Source organism: Grampus griseus, assembly GCF_964374135.1.
Source record: "Grampus griseus genome assembly, chromosome: 2".
Classification (NCBI taxonomy): Eukaryota; Metazoa; Chordata; class Mammalia; order Artiodactyla; family Delphinidae; genus Grampus; species Grampus griseus.
The window spans coordinates 29,192,796-29,215,309 of NC_139018.1; the positions used below are offsets into that span (position 1 = coordinate 29,192,796).

Here is a 22,514-nt window from a genome sequence, read left to right on the forward strand (position 1 = left end):
CCCGGGCCGCTGAGGGGGCGACCAGGCCTCCCCCGCCAGAAGGCTGGAGCACTGCCAGGAAGAGACAGGCAACCTTCCAAGCACCCAGGGGCCGATGGGGAGGGAGCTCAGCTCGCTGCTGGCTGCTCTCCTCAGCCCCCAGCTTGGCAGCTCCCAGGCCTGGTCTCTGGGGAGCTCCAACTGGGACAGGGCCTCTCTGGGTCACATCACCTGCCTCCCCTCACAAAAATGTTCACCAGTGCATTTGACTTAAAAACAAAAATCAATTTATGCGGCAATTAATGAATGCTTGGAGTGCCTTGGTGAATCATCTCTTTAATGACAAAAGTTGCATAATCACTTGTAACAAGTCTATGACTTCATTATTTACTTATTTAAGTCATTAGTTTATCTATTGCACAATCGAGGAAAGGGGGGATTCTAACCCTTGTTGGTTAGAAAGAGTTCCCCAAAGGATGATGGGACAGGGAGAGGACCCGGGTTCCTGTCACTCCTGAGGGTGGGCTGCTCTGGGGTCATTGCCATGGGCCCATCTGACACCAAAGGGGTCCCCGGGCTTAGAGGACAGGATCCAACATCAGCAGAGTCAAAAAGGCGATGCCGTCAATATCACATTAACCCCTGGGCAGGCTGGCTGCACCGTGACGTTCCCACAGAGGCTGAAGGCCCTTAACAAACAGCCATGGAACTCACTTCCAAATGCCCAATGAAGTAACCTGAGAACCAGAGTAGCCACATTAACAAAAACAGAGTCTAGCCCATCTCTCCCAGGCCTGCCTTAGAGATAGCACAGACATGGAGGGAATCAGGGTGAAAGTGGACACCCTCTTGGCATCCTCAGGCCTTGCCCCCGGGCCCTGTGCAGGTTACCCAGCATAGGAAAGCCCTTTCCCTCCCACTGGGATGTTACAGTACTCAAGCCTGATGACCTTTGCAAACTGGATGACCTTCTGGCTGGGTTTGGCGTCTCAGAAATAAGACTTCCCAATGAGATTCCACGACGGCGGAAGGTGGCGGGGAGGTCATTTTCAACATCTCAGAAAATCTGAGGAAATCACACATTCACATCTATCTGGCTCAAGCAAGTTAAAACTCAAGTCATTTCACTAAATATTTATGCTATCTTATGGCAGATGTAGGTAAATCCGATTCGTAAACAGAAAAACAAATTATTTCCCAAATGAGTTATACAGTTCTTGGTGGGCAAAATCTCTGAAAATCTAAGTGCAGCATAAAGTTCCAAAAAACTCTCTCCTCGGTTTCCTTGACAGATATGTGATAACCTTACTGGGAGAGGATGCACCAACCCTTAAAAAACTCACTTAATTTCAGGTATTTAGGTGTAGTATAAACATTTTTATCTAGCTGCCAGTGTTGTTTCCACTTTTAAATCATCCTTGTACGTACATCTTTGAGGTTAGTGGTTCTTGACTAGGTCTGCTACCCAAGAAAACGAATCCAATCAGAATTTCATCCTCGGTCCACTTCGAGGTGTTCTATGGGTAAAAGGGTAACAAAATCCTTTTCTCTTTTGCGTAAGGAATTAACCTTGGGTTACTACATAATTAAAACAGTTTTAGGGGAAGAAAAGACAGAGTCAGCAAGAGTATGTCACCCTTTCTCCCAAGAATTAAGACTCCCACCAACTTAGTTTCTGAGGCTTTTCCATCTCCCTCCATTAAAGGGTCTGGCATACCAGGCACAGAAGGGCCAGCCCATGTACGAGAATCAATCTTTGTCAAGAAAAAGAGGCCCTGTGTTGAAAGGTCCCTGTGGTAGGTCAGGTCATCATCGTCCACGGTTTCTACAAGTCATTTAATGAAGGAGGTATAGTCTAAGTAAAAATGGAAACAGATTTAGTTAACAAATTAGGTTTCCCTCTGAGTAAATCAACTGAACTCAAAATCCGATTATCCTTGGGTGTCTCCCACGTTCCTCCTTTTTAGCTTATGCTGTTTGTCTTCTTGACGATTCAGATTCTTCCCTTGTTCCCAAACTTGGTTCAAACCTTATGCTGCTGGAGGAAACTGCGCTTTTTTTTTTTTGGCGGTATGTGGGCCTCTCACTGTTGTGGCCTCTCCCGTTGCGGAGCACAGGCTCTGGACGCGCAGGCTCAGCGGCCATGGCTCACGGGCCCAGCCGCTCCGCGGCACGTGGGATCCTCGCGGACTGGGGCACGAACCTGCGTACCCTGCATCGGCAGGGGGACTCTCAACCACTGCGCCACCAGGGAAGCCCGGAAACTCTGCTTTTAAACCCTGTCTTTTGTGGATCCCTCCTTACTCTGCTTTCCCATTTAGATCATGTAGTGAGCCAACATTGTACTTGCTTGTACTCAAGCATGCTGTTTCACTTTTAACCAGATCCTAAGCTACTGGTGGGCAGGGCCTCCTCTGACTCTGACCCACAGAAGAATCCCCAGGGAGAGTGGCTGTGCTACAAAAAGCTGTGGTACTTACCTAGTGATGCAGGAAATCCAGCCTCATTACTCCTGCTTCTCAATCTGCTTGAGGACATTCTTCCTTCTCATCGAGAGCACCATTATCAGGGCCCCTAAGAATCAGATAGCTGTCAGCTGATGAGGACAAGTCATGACGCTGCTCTGGCAGACTCTAGTGACACTGCCTACAAGATTCATAAAAGCAAATGATGCTTCTGATTCCCATAGGAGGGAAAGACACCTTTTTTTTTTTTAATAGTTTGTTTCTTTCTTTTCTTTTTCTTTTTTTAACATCTTTATTACCTTCTTTGCTTCTTGATGCCCTTGGCCAATGTACCCAGGAACACATCTACCACCTCTCCTCTGCTTCTTCTGAAGACAAATAGGCCAACTCTGGTTTTTCTGCCACAAACTTATTTTTGACCAATAATTCCCAACACCGTGTATGCAATTCACTGTGTAGAAACAAAAGGCTTTGTAGAGTTTGGGGGTAGAGTGATAGGACAACCTATGCTCTACCAGGTCAAGAAAAGTAATGTTGCTTTTTTCCATTCATGTGACCTACATAATAATTTTTAAAAGATAATCCTCTAGCTTATGAAATATCTACACTGTACTACAACATACATCCTATAAGTTATTTTTATAGTCTTTACATTAATTTGAGTTAGATGTTTTCTAGAAGAAACAGTTTTCAGAAACTAAGTGTTAAGAATAGTTGAAGGTTTCCCTGGTGGCGCAGTGTAAGAATCTACATGCTAGTGCAGGGGACACGGCTTCGAGCCCTGGTCCAGGAAGATCCCACATGCCGCAGAGCAACTAAGCCCGTGTGCCACAACTACTGAGGCTGTGCTCTAGAGCCCATGAGCCACAACTGCTGAGCCCACATGACACAGCTACTGAAGGCCGCGTGCCTAGAGCCCGTGCACTGCAACGAAGAGTAGCCCCCACTCGCCGCAACTAGAGAAAGCCCGCGTGCAGCAACGAAAACGCAATGCAGCCAAAAATAAATAAATAAATAATTTAAAAAAATAGTTGAGACTTTCCATAAATAGATTTAATATCGTACCCTTCAGAGATGTGGCCTGCTATAATCCATACCACTTTATTATGAGTGAATGATGGAAACAATGCATTTGTGTTTCTAAACTGTTTCCTGATAATCGCTGAAGAGTTTTCACAGTTACATATTATAATACTTTCATGTAAGAAAATTAGCACAGCTGGAGTCATGCGGTCTTTATTAATTTGACAAAAAACAGGAAAATCTGCACTCATCTATCAAAATTATATCTTACCAAGAATTTGAAAGGTATTTAAAAAAGATGTATTCACAGTCTGTCTGAATCGTGTACAAATCAGTGTCTGTAGAAGCAAAAGCCAGACAATGAACACGTGAGGGTAAATGATCCCACTGAAACCCACACCCCAGCACCTTGATAGCACCATAAACACGACAGTCCTGTACTCAGTTCCGATAGTTGACTTGTAAACTGTCCTGTTGCAACATTTACTTATTTTAAAAGGAAAATTGCTTTCTGGGAAGTCCTTCCTGCTACACAGACCAGGCTGAAGTGCTAACACCAGATTCCAGGGCCCAGGGTGGACTCAACTACTTCCTCGGGGCAACGCTGAAGCTGTCCGAGGCCCTGGGAAACAGCTTAGACGTTCAAGAAGGGAGTTCACTTCAGCACCAGGCTGATCTTTAATGCACAGATCTGAAGTGTTTCTTGCCAGAGGAGAGGACTGTTCCAATGATGCTATCCAGATGATTTGGGATGTGAGCGTGATGGTGGCCTTGCTGGGATACCCTGCTCTGCAGCTTCAATGAGGGTTGTGAAGAGCTGAAACCACTGTTTTTAATCTCCTGTGTCTGGGGAATTTAAAATGAGGCAAGAAGATCACAAGGATCACTTCTTGGCTCAAATTTATGATGATATTATTTCATCCCAGGGCAAAACCAAACATCCAGTTTTCAAGTCTCTTCCCAAACTCAGCGTTCAGGATCCTCTTGGAGTTGAGGAGAAAGACAAACGCAAATCTGGAGAAAAAGGAGTACTTTACTGGAAGGATTGGTTTCTGGAAGACTCAAGTCACCATAACATCAATTTTATAAGCCCTCAATAACAGTTACCATGAAAAGGGGTTATTGACAGGTAGCTAATATTTTAGAGAAGTTAAAGCTGGTAGTTACCAGAAAACAAGAGACTATAGCTACATTCTGAGGTTACATCTTACTCATTTTTGCATCCTTAGACTCCAGCACCATGACAGCAACACAGAAGACATTGAACAAAATTTTTCATCGTGGTTTCTGAGCTCATTTTCTTCAGGGCTAGATCATGAATGGGCAAATACGCAAGGCCAGGCACTGGGGGTCAGGATCAGAGGCTTCCTTGAGATGTCTGACCCTGGAAGATCGTATGTGGTAGTTCTGTCTCACATATTACAAAATACGATCAAGACTACATATATAAAGCTTGTTGAGGCCAAGTAAAGGGCGAGTACTAAACATATTATTTGTTTGGGCATCTGTTATGGAAGGAGGGTTTTTAAAATCAAGGGACACTTTGAAAAATGGGGATCCGTGAGTTTAAAAGTAAAAACACCACCTCGTCAGTTGTTGTTTCTGTAGTGAAATAAATAAATTGTTCACTTATGATTTTCTTTCAAGTTGCTTAGAAAGCTTCTCCTTTTTCTGATCAAGAGAGCTATTTACAGTGAGAGCTGTGATCTGAGGACCACACACTAACCTGGTGAGAATCAAAAACAGAGAAGCGATCCCTTCCTCTTTGAAAAAAAATCCTCTACAAATCCTCCAAATATGGTTGGTATTTCCATAGGCTAATTTGTGGCAACGTTCTGTATGTAAACACTCTCTATTCTTCTGTAGGCCCGTCGGACACAGACATCAGTGGTCGCCCTTCTTCCTACTGTCCTCCCCTTTTTATTAAGCAGGTCAGCTGGGCTGGTCAGGTTTTACCATTTGTTCTGTCTGGTTCCACAGTCAGCCCTTGCCCCTGGGCGAGGGTGCATCCTCAGTGGAATTGCTACTGTTTTCTCTGGTGACAATCTATTTTTCATGGTGGAAGACTAGCATTTTGATATTTCAGAAACAACTGAATTGACTCTAAGAAGGTTCAAAGGAAAAGTCTGCGTCCGAGACCGGTGCTTTAAAGAAATAAGATGTATTCTCTCTATGCTGAGATGTGGTTCCACCTTGCAGAAAGTGACAGGTCTATGGCAATCTTTCTACATAGGACAGCAATACAAAGGATGGATTTGAACACAATCACACACACCACACACCCTCTTCAGAGATAAACCCTTCATGAAACAGACAGCATGTTTGGGATCCTCACACAAATAAACTACTCTAGGTCAGGGCTCCCTTCAAGACTGCTTCAAATCTTCAAATCACACATTAGTGTTCAGGTGGCTTTGTTGTAACTGTTGAGCTTCATGTCTTCCTGGAAGATAACACCCACACTGTCACATATCCGAGGAGAAAAAGAAAATCTTGGGAAAAAGGGCCTAAGAGGAGCCAGTTTTTACACACAGGTTAGTACCAGCACATTACTCCTGAAGTTAGTTTCTTATAAGAAATATTCCATGACAGAAAACAAATACTCTAAACTCCAAGGAGAACCCCAAACCAGATCAAATGATGGCTGGAGAGACAGCAGCAGGAAACAGAGGGAAAGCTGGCCTCTCTTCAGCCACAAGGAGAAACTAAGTTTCTCACAAATGCTTAGAGTCTGATCACCATGGCTGAGGGCTGTCCGTGGTAAAAGAGGGGGTGTGCCCCGGCAAAGCTTCATCCAGAGGTGCCGTGTGCTCGCAGGCGGAGGCTCTGTTCATGTGCATTGGCGCAGCTGAACTGCACAGGGCCTGAACTCTGCAGCCCAATTCTCACAAAGGTACATTGAAACTAAAGGTAACGTGGAAGGGAAAACACAAAGCACCCATTGTGAGGTTCTTGAGGAATCACTCGGATCCCCTCCTTCCCAGGCCAGGCTGTGAGCTCATCTTGTCCCATTGGCTGTTAGAGGCCCCTCCTCTCCCCTCTTGGCCGCTGGTTCTCCCCCTGACCCTTGGTTCTCCCACAGCTCACCAAGTGAAGTAACAGCTATCTCCAAGCTTTGTACTGATACAACTGACTCATAAACTTTATAAACCACCAGCTTTTGGCTATTGGTTCAAATTCTGACCTACTGTCAAGAGACAATGGGTTGTAGTTAAAAAGAAAAGACAAACCAGGACAGAAAGTGCTTCACCAGCCATCTTACTCTTCTTTAATCCTACCATCTTTGGGCACATTGCATTTGCTATTTAAGAAAGTACGAAAGCAAGGCTGGTAGCATTGACTCATGACACATTCTTTGCACCACACACAGAGCAAAATCCTAGAACAACTGGATCATCTGCTTCCACAACAGAGCTGTCTTATTCGCTGTATAGGAGAAGTGCTTGTGAGGGGAGTACCGGGAGAGAGATGGAAGGAGGGAGGGACCTGGGGGCAAGTGAATCCACAAGTATGCCTAAAAGTTAGGAATTTGGTGGAAAATCCAGAATTTACCTAAGGGTAATAGGGAATTGTTGAGTTATAGTTCCACTCTTTCCAGAAATAAATGACTGCATTTGGAACCTGAGGTTAAGACTTTTAAGATAAAGCAACCTCAAATAAGTTCAGACTGGCCTTGGGAAGAAATGGCAGCCATAGATGGTAATGAGCTTCAGTGCTTGAGAACAAGTGTCAAAATCAACCTACACCTCAGGTGAAAAAAAGTCTTATTTAAAAAGGTAAGTCTGCAGCAAAAAATCTGAAAGTTTGAGCCCCTTTCCATCTTTCCATTTTGCTCTGGTGCCTGCTCTCCTTACAGTATCTCGCAAAAAGGTTCAGAATTCAATACAGATTTATTAGGTTGACTTTCAACATGTAGTTTAAGATGAAGAGTCCTGTTTGGTTTAAACCATTTCATTTAACCTCTTGGTAATGGTAGTCCTGAGAGTCTGCAGCGTTGGTAAAATCCACCTGTGACCAAAGGTCAACCTGCTGGTGGGAGCACAGCAACTTTCTGGCTCATCACTTTGCCTTGTTCTTGTCCCTCAAATCTGGCAGTTTCTGCACTGAGGGACTCGGTCCACCACAATGACATGTTCAAAACCATTTTCTGTAGACACCTCCTTCCAACGCCCAATAGTGCAGGTGGTCAGGAAGACTTGGAAGGAAGCTGCAAAAAGTCCAGCTGGGAATCTTGACTTTGTTAGATGTGGACACAGGAAAAATCACCTTTGTCCTCCCCAGATTTATTATAGTCAAAGGAGAAAAATCCATGAGATTCTAACTGCAAATATGCTAGATATAAAACTGATGGAATGCTAATTGGTCCATAAAGGGTTGCACAAGATAATCTGTGGCAAAGTAGAAAACAAGCCCAAAGGTGATAGAGATTGGAAGAGCTGGCAACGCTTTCTTGAAAATGGCGAGGAGCAATAATGTAAGGCACAAACCCTGTGGAGAAGAAGGGAAAAGACACAAACCCAGACATAATTATGCAAGTATTTTGTGCAAATCAACTCAATCACAAGTCTCAGTTTTAATTTAGTTAATTCAATACAATCCTTTGACGTTAACTTTTAGAACAAAATTTTTTCATTAAACCTGGAAACAACATTTATTTTCCTTTGCAACAGAGATCATTATCCATACATTGTTGATATTTCATCCCTAATTCTAGATAGGGAATAGAATCTGAAAATAAGTAAAATTATTTTTGAAAACAAATAAACAATACTGAAATTTCTATCTAAACTACTGGGATGGCTACTGTAGGTTTAGTTTGGCTAGCTAAAAATCCCAGAGGTGAAGAACATTCTTTATGCTGTCTGGGGGCAAAAAAGTGCTCATGGAATAAACCAATAAAAGTTTGTTTATAAAGTGTATACTGTTTTCTTATAAACACAGAGCAGCTATATAATACACCCCATTTTTTATCCTAGTTACTGAGACATTAACTATAAAATCTGGAGGGTGAGCTGCATTTAAGGTTTATCCAAAGTAAGTAATTTTCTTCTTAAAAGCTTCAACACATCCAGAAAACTAACCTCAAAAGAGAAATAAATGAAAATTCTAACTGGTCATATGATCAAGATAAATCACAAGTGTAATCATAAAATAAATGCATAAGTAAAGGCTCTCGTCTAACCTCTCATCCAACTTCATTCACATATATCAAAGATATCACATCTTTAGCAAAAATAGCAATAAGAAATATGAGTTATTTACTTGAATCATTGTCTTGAAAGCTTCAGGCTCACGTTGTAGCACTATAAGCAAAATCTATGTGTGATTGTGCACTGAGTTAGCTTTTCTTGCCTCATACTTACTGCCCAAAGGACACTGTATGCTGCAGGTCGTGGCCTTAAACACAATACCACCACCAAACGCAGACTAAGTGAGGATCTGCTTACCTCTTTAAGACTGATCTAATTCCTTACTGCTGGGCTTGAAGCAATGGTTCCTACTCGGAGGTACTTACCAGAATTTCCTGGGGAACTTTTTAAAAAACACACAATTAAAACAAATTAAATATTCGGTTGGCCAAAAACTTCATTTCAGTTTTCCATAACATCTTATGGAGAAGCCTGAACGAACTTTTTGGCCAGCCCACTAATATCTCAGGGTAGAGACCCACAGTTTTAAAAGCTCCCAGGTGATATTAATGTGTGGCCAGGTAGAGAATTACTCAGATGAGGTCCAATTATTTGTGTTTTTAAAAAAGCTCCCCAGGTGATTGGAACACTCAGCCTAGCTGGGGTTAAAAGGACCACCTTTTAATCAGAATTTTGAGATGAGCTCTGACACGTTTTTAATCCGTGTATACTTACAATTAATATGGCTACAAAACAGGCTATGGTTGTGTTCCAGTCTCCACTGGCTGTTGCAGAAGCTTTACCAACCAGAACACTGTAGAAAATGAAATCTCCTAATCCAAGTTTTACTCCCCCTAAAAAGGAAAAATTATAAAAATATAAAGTTTGTCACTCTTAAAAAAAAGAAAGTTTGTCACTCTTTGCTATGACTTCACAATTCAAAACTGTCACTGCCCCCCGCCACCCATCCTATGCTGAATGAGAAGTCAGTAAATGGTATCATACAAAATTAGGCTTTGGCTACGTTTTCCCTTTCTTTTTTGGTTTTCTATAACAGGAGGTTCAGATGTTATGTGGCTAATGGTGTCTTAACAGTAGATGCTGCTGTTATATAGCAAAAATAATAACAATAAATAGTAATTGTCATCTACTGAATGCCTAGTTTATACCTGCACTTGTTCTAATAAATCCTCACAGAACCCCTATGAGATAGGTATCATCTCCTTTTTTTTGAAAAACAGCTTTACTGAGGTATAATTTATTTCATAAAATGCACCCACTGTAAAATGTACAATTCAATGACTGAAAAAATTGTGCAACCGTCACCACAATCCACCATATTTCCATCACCCCAATTAAGATACCTTGTGTTCACTTACAGTTAATCTCCACTCCCCTCCCAGGCCTTAAGCAACCACTGATTTGCTTTCTAACTCTATAAATCTGCCTTTTCTAGACACTGCACAGAAAGGGACTCATACAATATTAAGTCTTTTGTGACTGGCTTCTTTCATTTAACATAATTTTTTTAAATTGAAGTATAGGTGACATACAATGTTGTGTTAGTTCCAGGTGTACAACGAAGTGATTCAGATATATAAATATATATATATATATTTTTTACAGATTCTTTTCCATTATAGGTTATTACAAGATATTGAAAATAGCTCCCTGTGCTATACAGTAGGTCCTTGTTGTTTATCTACTTTAAATATAGTACTGTATATCTGTTAATCCCAAACTTCTAAATTATCCCCCCTGCCCCACACTTTCCCCTTTGGTAACCATAAGTTTGTTTTCTATGCCTGTGAGTCTATTTCTGTTTTGTATGTAAGTTCATTTGTATCATATTTTAGATTCCACATATAAGTGGTATCATATGATATTTGTCTTTCTCTGTCTGATTTACTTCACTCTGTATGATAATCTCTAGGTCCATCCATGTTGCTGCAAATGGCATTATTTCATTCTTTTATATGGCTGAGTAATATTCCATTGTGTATATGTACCACATCTTCTTTATCCATTCTCCTGTCAATGGACATTTAGGTTGCTTCCATGTCTTGGCTATTGTAAATAGTGCTGCTATGAACACTGGGGTGCATGTATCTTTTTGAATTAGAGTCTTCGTCTTTTCCAGATATATGCCCAGGAGTGAGGTTGCAGGATCCTATGGTAACTCTATTTTTAGTTTTTTAAGGAACCTCCATACTGTTCTCCATAGTGGCTTGCACCAATTTACATTCCCACCAACAGTGTAGGAGGGTTCCCTTTTCTCCACACCCTCTCCAACATTTATTATTTGTAGACTTTTTGATAATGGTCATTCTGACCGGTGTGAGGTGATACCTCATTGTAGTTTTGATTTGCATTTCTCTAATGCTTAGTGATGTTGAGCATCTTTTCATATGCCTGTTGGCCATCTGATTAACATAACATTTTTTAGGTTTATCCATGACATTGCATGTGTCTGTAGTTTGTTGCTTTTCACTGGTGAATAGCTTTTCATTGTATGGATATACTATATTTTGTTTATCCATTTACCAGTTGATGGACATTTAGATTATTTTCAGTTTGGGGCTATTATGAATAATGCTGCTACGAACATCAGTGCACACATCTTTGTGTGGGCAGACTGCTTTCATTTCCATGGGGTAGATCCCTAGGAGTGGAACTGTTGGGTTATATAGTAAGTTTATGTTTAGCCTTTTGAGAAACTGCTAAACTGTTTTCCATACTGGCTGTACCAGTACATTCCCACCAGCAGTGCACAAGGATTGCAGCTTCTTCAGTCCTCACCAGCACTTGGCATTGCTGTCTTTTTGATTACAGCCATTCTGATTCATGATGTTGAGTATCTTTTCATGTGCTTATTAGCCATTATATCTCTCCTTTGGGGAAATATCTACCCAAAGTGTTACCTTATTTTTCAATTAGGTTATCTTCCTATTACTGAGTTGTAAGCATTCTCTGTATACCCTAACTATAAATCCTTTAACAGGATTTGCAATGATTTGCAAATATTTTCTCTCAGTTTGTGGCTCCTTTTCCTTTTCTTAATGGTATCTTTTTTTTTTTTAATTGTGGTAAAATACACAGTTCAATGGCATTAAGTACATTCATATTGTTGTGCTACCATCACCACCATCCATCCACGGAACTCTTTTCATCTTGCAAAACTGAACCTCTGTACCCATGAAACAGTAACTCCTCCTTCCTCTCTCCCTCCAGCCCCTGGAAACCACCATTCCACTCTCCATCTCTGAGTCTGACTACTCCAGGTACTTCATTTAAGTGGAATCATACAGTATTTGTCTTACTGTGACTGGCTTATTTCACTTAGTATAATGTCCTGGCTCATCCATGCTGCAGCATGTATTGGATTTTCCTTCCTTTTTAAAGCTGAATAATATCCCATTGTATGTAAGCACCACATTTTGTCTATCTATTCATCAGCCAGTGGACACTTAGGTTGCTTCCATCTCATGGCTATTGTGAACAGTGCTGTGAACACGGGTATATAAATACCTCTTCTCTCTCTCTCTCTCTTTTTTTCTTTTGGCCTCTCTGTATGGCTTGTGGGATCTTAGTTCCCCAACCAGGGATCAAACCGGTGCCCCTGGCAGTGAAAGCGCGTTGTTCTAACCACTGAACTACCAGGGAATTCCCTAAATACTTCTTCTCTTAATGGTATCTTTTGAAGTGTGAAAGTTTTCAATTTTGACAAAGTCCAATCTATCAATTTTTTCTTCTATGTATCACTGTTATATTAAGGAACTCTTTGCCCAGCCCAAGGTCATGAAGTTTTTCTCCTACGTTTTCTTCTAGAAGTTTTAGAGTTTTACCACTTACATTTCAGTTTATGATCAATTTGGGGTTAATTTGGGATTGTGTGAATGATGGATAGGGTGAGACAGGGGTTTCCATTCATTCTTTTGCATGTGGATATTCAATTGTCCCAGCACCATTTGTTGAAAAGATTATATCCTTTTGGCATTGAATTATTTTAGCACCTTTGTAAAAAATCATTGACCATAAATATAAGGCTTTACTTCTGGACTCTCAGTTCTGTTTCTTTGATTTATATGTCTGTTCTTGATTACTATGGCTTTAGAGTAAGTTTTGAAATCAGATAGCTTAAGTCCACAAACTTTTTTCTTCTCTTTCAAAATTGTTTTGGGTATTCTAAGTTCTTTACACTTCCAAAAAATTTTAGGATCAGCTTGTAGAAATTGACAAGCTGATCCTAAAACATACACAGAAATGCAAAGGCCCTAGGTTTTCTGTTGTCAAACATTATTTTTAACTTTTCAAGTTCTTTTCAAAATGATAAACAAAACTATGTATTTAAAAATATGCTTTGGGGCTTCCTTGGTGGCGCAGGAGTTGAGAGTCCGCCTGCCGATGCAGGGGACACGGGTTCGTGCCCCAGTCCAGGAAGATCCCACATGCCACGGAGCAGCTGGGACCGTGAGCCATGGCCACTGAGCCTGCGCGTCCAGGGCCTGTGCTCCGCAACGGGAGAGGCCACAACAGTGAGAGGCCCACGTACTGCAAAAAAAAAAATATATATATATATATATATGCTTTGGACTTCCCTGCTGGCGCAGTGGTTAAGAATCCGCCTGCCAATGTAGGAGACACGGATTCGAGCCCTGACCCGGGAAGATCCCACATGCTGCGGAGCAACCAAGCCCGTGTGCCACAACTACTGAGGCTGTGCTCTAGAGCCTGCGAGCCACAACTACTGAGCCTGCATGCCACAACTACTGAAGCCTGCAAGCCTAGAGCCTGTGTTCTGCAACAAGAGAAGCCACCACAATGAGAAGCCCGCACACTGCAACGAAGAGTAACCCCGGCTCACCACAACTAGAGAAAGCCCGCGTGCATCAACGAAGACCCAACACAGCCAAAAATAAATAGATAAAGTTATTAAAAAAAAAAAGTTCCACAATGAACATGTACTGTTTTTTAAAAAATAAATAAATAAAATATGCTTTGACTTGGGGCTCAACAGTAACCCATTAAGCTTTACTATTGGCTTTTACCTTTCTGGTTGTTATGTAACTACTCCTAACTGAAGTGTGATCCTGATCTTAAAGTTTTGTTGCCTGAGTTACAGAAACTACTTCTGGAAGATAGGTGTTGAGGGCCTTGAGAAGCAGAGTCTGCGGGAGAAAGGGGCAGAGTTCTGATTAATAAGATCTTACTGAGAGGGATTTCCCTGGTGGCGCAGTGGTTAAGAATCCGCCTGCCTAAAGCAGAGGTCACGGGTTCGATCCCTGGTCCAGGAAGATGGCACATGACACAGAGCAACTAAGCCCATGCACCACAACTACTGAGCCCACATGCCACAGCTACTGAAGCCCGTGTGCCTAGAGCCCGTGCTCTGCAACAAGAGAAGCCCGCGCACCACAACAAAGAGTAGCCCCCGCTCGCCACAAGTACAGAAAGCCCGTGCACAGCAACAAAGGCCCAACCCAGCCAAAGATAAAAAAAAATTAAAAAAAAAGGATCTTACTGAGAAACCATTGTTCTTTTTAAACCGTGGAAGCCAGAGCAACGTCTTCCATAGTGGAAAAATTAAACATACAATCCTGAAATCTGATGCTATGAATTACATGGTCAGTTATCCTTCAACTTGCTAACCTTCCCAGACTGATGAATATTATCACCAGTTTCAGTTGTGGAGAAGAGTCCAACTCTACTATTTAGGTACTAGTGTGATCCAGGGCAAGTTTACTAACTTCTTTAATGCTCAAATTCTTCAGCTACAAGATGGGGATTACAGAGCTATTTCACAAGGTTGGTATCAGCGTTAAAAATAATACAGGAAAAGTTCTTGGCACACACAGAGGCTAAACAAATGACAGCCTTAGAAATACTTTTGATTCCAAATAGTAAGTACTATAAGAAAATAACTAAAGACTTCCCTGGTGGCGCAGTGGTTAAGAATCCGCCTGCCAATGCAGGGGACACGGATTCGAGCCCTGGTCTGGGAAGATCCCACATGCCGCGGAGCAACTAAGCCCGTGCACCACAACTACTGAGCCTGTGCTCTAGAGCCTGTGCTCCGCAACAAGAGAAGCCACTGCAATGAGAAGCCCGCACACTGCAACGAAGAGTAGCCCCCGCTCTCCGCAACTAGAGAAAGCCCACGCATAGCGACGAAGACCCAGTGCAGCCAGAAATAAATAAATAAAATAAATAAAATTTAAAAAAAGAAACTAACTGAAAGAAACTAAGTTGTTCAGAAAAAAAATGCTATAGAAATGAATTTTTAAAAATAATGCAGAAGAAAAATTTTGCATTTCTCTGATAAGAGACTTGTGTCTAGAGAATATATCAAAAACTATTACAACTCAATAATAAAAAAGGACCCCCAAAATGGGCAATGGATCTGAATAGACAGTTCTCCAAAAAAATATACAAGTGGCCAATTAGCACACAAAAAGATACTCAACATTATTAGCCATCAGAAGAATGCAAATCAAAACCCTGATGACATACCACTTTACACCCACTAGGAATGATTATAATTAAAAAGACAAATAATAACAAGTGTTGGTGAGGCTGTGGAAAAATTGGAACATTCATACACTGCTGCGGGGAATGTAAAATGGTGCAGACACTTTGGAAAACAGTCTGGTAGTTCCTCAAAATGTTAAACATAGAGTTACCACATGACTCAGTAATTCTACTTGTAGGTATATACCTAAGAGAAATAAAACCATGTGTCCACACAGATGTGTACATGAATGTTCACACAACACTATGCATAATAGCTCAAAATGGAAACAATCTAGATGCCTATTAACTGATGAATGGATGATAAATGTGACATATCCGTACAATGGAATATTATTTGGCTATAAAAAGAAACGAAATGCTAATACATGTTACAACATAGAAAAAACCTGAAAACATAATGCTATATGAAAGAAATCAGTACAAAGAACCATATAGTGTATGATTCCATTTATATGAAATGTCCAGAAGAGGCAAATCTATTATGATAGTATATTTGTTGGTGCTGGGGGGAATAGGGGTAATGGGTACAGGGTTTCTTTCTGAGGTAATGAACATATTCTAATATTAGCATGTGGTGATGGTTGCACAACTATAATAAAAACCATCGCGGACTTCCCCAGTGGCGCAGTGGTTAAGAATACGCTTGCCAGTGCAGGGGACACAGGTTCAAGCCCTGGTCCAGGAAGATCCCACATGCCACGCAGCAACTAAACCCGTGCGCCACAACTGCTGAGCCTGAGCTCTAGAGCCCATGAGCTACAACTACTGAGCCCGCATGCCACAACTACTGAGCCCACGTGCCTAGAGCCTGTGCTCCGCAACAAGAGAAGCCACTGCAATGAGAAGCCTGTGCACCCCTTCTCGCCGCAACTAGAGGAAGCCCGCACACAGCAACAAAGACCCAACACAGCCATAAATAAATAAATAAATAAATAAATAAATGAATAAATAAATTTATTAACAAAAACCATTGCATTGTCCACTTTAAATGGCGGGGAATGAGAGGGATTGAAGAGGTGATGTTAAGGAGTACGGGGTTTCTTTATGGGGTGTTGAAAATGTTCTAAAATCAATTGTGGTGATGGTTGAACAATTCTGTGAATATACTAATGTCACCCCTTTAAATGGGTGAATTGTACAGTATGTGAATTATGTCTCAACAGAGGTATCAAAAAATAAACAAAAATAATGTACCAAGTCAAGCTTAAAATTATAGCCTCACATTTTTTTCATTTAAAGGCTTATGTTTGTTTAAATAATAACAATATTATGGCAAATGCTAGTTATATTCTACAGAATTCATTTTAATGGAGAGAGAAATATAGATGTATTTTATTAGCAAAATTAAAAGAGTCAGGAAACAAAGAAGTAACCATCAATTTTTTTTCTTTAGGCACTTACTGAAGCAACAAGTTATATTCCATAACCAGAAGAGCCTGGATGAATCAGTATATAAAACCTAAGAAAAATCATGTTGCTCGGGAATATGTTTTCTTTAAACAGCTTCTTGGATTTATTCAGTAAAGATATGCCATGGCCAAACAACTAAAATCACAGCAATGGAAAGTGCTTAAGTTAGACATAAGCATTATCAGTATTCCACTGCCAAGTGCTAATGCTGAGATTGGATGCTAGTTGCTTTACTGCTGTCTAGGTCTCCTATTGTTTTGCTTTGTTTTGGCCACTCTGAAAAATAATTTTAAGTAATGATGGAGTTCCTTTCGTATTAAAAGGGGCATTTGCAGGTCTACCAAACATAAGACACGGTAAAAATAATAAATGATGGTGAATATTTACTTTAATTGTAAGATTTCGCTATAGGACATCTAGCAGAATATATGCCTAGCTTAAATGTAACTATAACATAATAAAATAATGAATATTTCCTACTATCTTTTTAATAAACAGAAACATATAAAAAACTTCCTGAAATTTATTATTTTGTGTTTTAACTACTAAAACCTCTTCCTCCACTTGAAGAAAATAACAAAATCCATCTCCCACTCTTCCCTTGAGGTTATAGAAAAAGAACCTCTATGAGTTAAATTTCTACTCCTGGAAACAACAGGTTAATTTCACTACTCTGATAAATTTTAAATCTATCAGTAGTACACTGAGGCTTGCTATGGGCATGAAGTTTGGAAGAAGTGTAGTTTGAAATTCACTAGAAGACCAACTGCACATTGAATAAACATGTTTTACATTTCTAATTAAAATGTCTCAGTGTTCAGCTTTCTGATTAATTTTTGATTTTTAAAAGGTTGTTCTGGAAGACACATGTGCCTTTACATGTCAAATTCTATTGTAAACTGAGACTTTTCTGTAACAACTCTGGTTTAACACACTAATGCAATCCGATATGGTTATGTGTGTTCTGGATGCTAAGATAAGGAAAGAATACCAATTATTAGTTTATATTGGTCCCAGATAAAGAAAATATTAATCTGAAGTTAGAAGGGGCAATACTTGGGTTTTTCTTAAAAAAAAAAAAAAGTTAGAGATGAAGAGAAGGACATGAAGAGATGATCAGGAGAGAGAATCTTCAAGTAGGAAAGGCAGTCGTGAAAGAATCACACTGCAGCTATGCTTAACAGCTATATTTCTTTCTTTTGGCTGTATGCATCTTTGAGAAAAGAGGAAAGGAAGAGAAGAGGCAACTAATTACAGTGATAACTTTGAAGGCAGAGAAAACATCAGCAAACGCAAGCTCAAGGCTGGCCATAAGAGGAGGCAACTGTGTCTGGTTTCCCAGAGTGTGAAAGCTGCAGGCTGCAGATGGCTCTAAAATCTGGAAAACTCGCCCAGCACCAAAGTCATGGATCTGCCCAGGTTCTGACCCAGATAAAAGACTAATGGTGAGTTGTAAGAAGTGTTCTGATCAAGCTGAAGGATAAGGTCAAGATCACAATTAATAGTGATTAGAGAAGCTAAGGAATCTAGTGTCTGTTTCTTTGAAACTACTTAATATTTTCGCTGTAATATTTTTTTTTTTTTTTTTTTCGGTACGCGGGCCTCTCACTGTTGTGGCTTCTCCCGTTGCGGAGCACAGGCTCTGGACGCACAGGCTCAGCGGCCATGGCTCGCGGGCCCAGCCGCTCCGCGGCATGTGGGATCTTCCCGGAGCGGGGCACGAACCCGTGTCCCCTGCATCGGCAGGCGGACTCTCAACCACTGCGCCACCAGGGAAGCCCCGCTGTAATATTTTAATCAAGCGTTTCACTTGAAAGCGTTTCACTTGAAAACGAAAAAATTGAGGGTAACTTAGTTGGGAAATGTGCTAATCTCTTCTTATTCAGTAAATCACCTCTCTAACTAAGAATAAGTAAAGAGATGACTGAGCCCTAACCAGGGGGCTCTACTGGCTAATATCCTAAGAAGCCCCAATTGCTGACCTGAATCCCAGTGACAGCACACCTTAGACACTGAACAAACTCTTACATTTCTGCAGAGAACCTAAATCCCTTTGATGTTCTTTAAAATTAATAAAATACAGTGCTTGCCGAAAAAGGGCAGTAACAATGTAAAAGGGTGAAGCATTTAAATCCATAGGTCTCTGTGCAGCAAGAGTGAAATATATTAATGAAAATTTTGTAGACATGAAGTCTTATCAGAATAATATTAAATTTTTTTTTTTTACCTTATAAAATCAATGCCAAAGATCAGGCTGTAAAGGGATAATTTCAAAAATCTGAGGTGCAGAATTTGGTCCATTAACAGATTTAACTATGAGAAAAGCACCAACTATTATTTCCTACTAAAAGCTGCACTGCTGTTTAGAATTGGACTGTAACACTTTGATTCATTTTATTTTGGGAGAGTTTGATACTGCAGCACCTAAAGGAATCCATGAATTTCCAATGTAGAGAAAGGCACATACTTTCCTCTGGGTCGTCACTGGCCACGATGCTGCTGGAAAGATCCTGTACAGCAGATCGCGACTCAGCCGTAGAGTGATGAGGCCCCAGGCGACTGTCCCTCTGGGCTTCCCACTCTTCGCTGAAGCCGCCATCATCACTCTCTGTCACGGGGTCTTGTGACTCACTTTCTGTGCCTTCAAGAAAAAGTGAACATCACAGTTGTAATATTTAGAAAAATCTCTTAATACCCTTAAGAAAATTACATGGAAACAGTAATTACCTGTCATCGTAACTAGGTGGGTTAGCTGGCTCTTAAACCACAAATCACGGGTTATTTCAATGCCTGTTGGTTGCTTCCCCAACAGCTATTTCTCCCCTTTTTTCCTCAGGGCAGAGTACTGATTTATTTGGGTTTCCACCTCCCACCCATGACTCCGGTGGTAAATCCAGTTCAGTCCAAGCTAAGTGTGGTCATCCTACAATTCCTCTTCCCAATGAAAGCTCTAAAGCTGTGGGGTTGGTACCAGCCAATGTGTGGTGAGACAAAGTCTGCTGGAAATTTGGGGAAAAGTTTTCTCACTCCTTGAGAGAGACGTAAGGAGACACAAACAGCCCCTTTCTTCCCCTGGATGTTGTGTTATCTGGATATGATGCCTGGCACTGCAGTCGTCATCTTGTGACCATGAGGAGCAGAGGGCTGAGGACCAGGCTCATATCTAAGGGTAGCAGAGCAGGAAGACGGGAAAGAACCGGGGCCCCTGATAATTATCCAGTCATAAAATTAGCCAGCCGTGCAAATGCCTACACCTCAGGACTTCCGGTCAGGTGAGAGAACATTTCTTCTGATCTTTGCAGCTGGGGCTGCTGGCACTCACTGATCGATGGTACTCACCACTGGCTTTAGTGACTAAGTTATACAAGTAGACCACTATTGGGGGCTGGGAGGATGGGAAAGGAGGGAGTGAATTTTTTTATGGGCTAGTTAGTCATTTTGTTATAATGACTCGGTCTGACTGAAAATTCTGAGTATAACATGATTGTCTCAAGAACCTTCCATACATCAAAAATAATTAAAATACATAAGTGAAGTTGATAATACTCTTTTTTCTCATTTATTTTTTATAAAATTAATACATGTTCATATTTATTCATCTACTATGAATAAATGAAGCTTGCATACTTCAGGCCTCTCGCTTGCATGGACATTTTTCTGAAAGGGGCTCTAGCAATTTTGTATTTTTAATTTGCATTGTTTTCTTAACCAGGTCTCCACAAAACCTGAATCTTCCCTGAGCTAGTTTATAAAATCATAAAAGTATGCGATTTAGAAATAAAAACATCAGTGCCTGCTCTGCCCTATCCCTCCTCACTCCCGACCCTCACCCTACCTTCAACCCTTTCAGCTGTTTATTTTGGTATTTACCTCCATAATTAATTATAAATAGCACGCTCATAATGCTGTATCTTGATGTTTTTATCTTAGGTGCACTCGGGCAACCTCTGAGTTCTATTACTTTCTTCCTTTACAGACATCCCTCTTGGAATCCTACACCCCCTTGCTCCAAACTAACTTCTAGTTCCTATAACACAGAGGTTTTCAACTGGGGGTAGCACCTCCCTTCCATGGGATGTTTGGAAATAACTAGGAGGGGGAGTTTTTGGTTATTGCAAACCTCGAAGCTACCCTTGGCATTTAGTGGGTGAGGGGGCAGGAATGCTAAACAATGTGAGGGGAGTCAGTACAATGAAGAACGCCCACCCGAAACACCCACCACACTCCCACTGAGGAACTCTGCAGCTCACCCAGCTCCTCCTCACTTCAAGGTTCTTGCCCATGGTGCTTCCTCTTCTAGAAAGCTCTTCTTCCTCTCTTTGGCTGGCCATCTCCTGTTATCACTTCCCCAGGGAAGCCCTCCTAACTTTCCAGAACAAATGAAATTCTTCCACTATAAACTTTCATAGCAACTTACACTTCTCCTTTGTAGTGCTTATCACAACCTGAATGAATTATTTGTTCAACATGCGTGTCTCCCCAAATAGGCTATAAACTCCACAGGAATGGGACCTCTCGTTCAGAGCTATATCCCCAGTGCCTAACAAATACTGGGCACACAGTCAGGTGCTCAATCAACATTTGTCAAAAGAACAAAATCTTGATGTACCCAAAAGACACTCATACTCACATATATATACATGTATACTCACAGACAACTAATCTTTCAATTTTCTTTAGCTTAACAAGGTTAACACAACAACCAGACCTGGAGCAACTGTTTCCTCTATTTCCCACTTCTCTACTAGGTCTACTGCTGGTCTAATGTCACCCTGTTTTGCTGCCTCGCTCATTGCAGAATGGGCCTAATATCTTTTGGTCCCAAATACGCAAATTCTAAGTTGAAAGCGTCCTCCTTGCAGTTACCCAAATGCTAGAACAGCAGTTTTCTTGGCTCTAGAAAACCTAAACTCTCCCTTTCCTGACAAACAGCAACTCAATTAAGGCCCTTTTTTCTTCTCTGACCAACCTTTATTCCGCCTCTGTTTGTCAGCTTCCTCATAAGGTTAGTCCTTGTTTTTCTTAAAAAAAAAGGTTTCCTTTCTTTTTGACTATTGATATTGTGCTGTTATTCCTCAACTTTTCTAATTATAACTCCTCCTAACTTGTGTTTGCCTTAACACCTTCTGTAGTATCCACAAGTGGGCCTTTCAATCTCCCATCCTAGGTCATCATTCTTACCCTCCTCCAGAAAGTCATGTCCACCTGGAATATTTTATCTTCTCAACATAAACATTATCACAACTCAAATCAAATTATATTTCAGTTACTCTGGACTTGTCAGACAAGAGGTTCTCATTTTTACATGTTTGAAGAGAGTGTTTATTCTACCTTTTTAAAACCATAGCCTCAACTTGAACCTTTCCACACTGGAATTAATGGTGTTTAATGGCAGAAATTCTTAACCTAGGGTGCCCTGGCTGATTGTTGGGTTTGGAGCATGTGAACTCAAATATTTATCTGTGTTTGCTAGGTATTACCACAGCTTCCAGGAGATTCTCAAAAGAAAGTGGTTAAAAAATCATTGCTTCATAACTCATAAGATGACAATGACCGTGAAAACCAGGAAATTATCAAATAAAAGCCACCTACTTTGTGCATTATAATTGGAGTTTTTGGATACCTTCCTTTGGGCTTCTGGGTCTCCTTCTGCCATATTCACCAACCATACCATTGTTGCTGTTGAGAAAGACAGAAGTCCAGGTAAGGACTGGAAACACAAAAGGAAGCTCACGAATAGAGAGCAGGCTGTTATTTCTCCACACAAATCACCAATCTTCTTAATGTCACCATAAGAATCCCTAACAATCAGAAGCAAATGCATATTAAAAACTACTGGGACGGGGCTTCCCTAGTGGTGCAGTGCTTAAGAATCCGCCTGCCAATGCAGGAGACACGCGTTCGAGCCCTGGTCCAGGAAGATCCTACATGCTGTGGAGCAACTAAGCCCGCGCGCCACAACTGCTGAAGCCTGTGC

At 41.1% G+C, this 22,514-nt stretch overlaps 1 protein-coding gene across 2 annotated transcripts in view; it reads right to left on the reverse strand.

Moving 5' to 3' along the window:
* Positions 1-6,712: 6,712 nt before the first annotated feature.
* Positions 6,713-22,514, reverse strand: part of PSEN1 (presenilin 1) — a 75,033-nt gene continuing 59,231 nt past the window's right edge. For both annotated transcript variants that reach the window (XM_082647231.1, XM_082647230.1), the window contains exons 9-12: positions 22,130-22,216; positions 19,005-19,178; positions 9,332-9,450; positions 6,713-7,955 (exon numbers count right to left, since the gene is read on the reverse strand). In XM_082647231.1, coding sequence (XP_082503357.1) covers positions 7,800-7,955; positions 9,332-9,450; positions 19,005-19,178; positions 22,130-22,216 — 536 coding nt within the window. In that variant the 3' untranslated portion in view covers positions 6,713-7,799. The remainder of the gene's footprint in view (positions 7,956-9,331; positions 9,451-19,004; positions 19,179-22,129; positions 22,217-22,514) is intronic.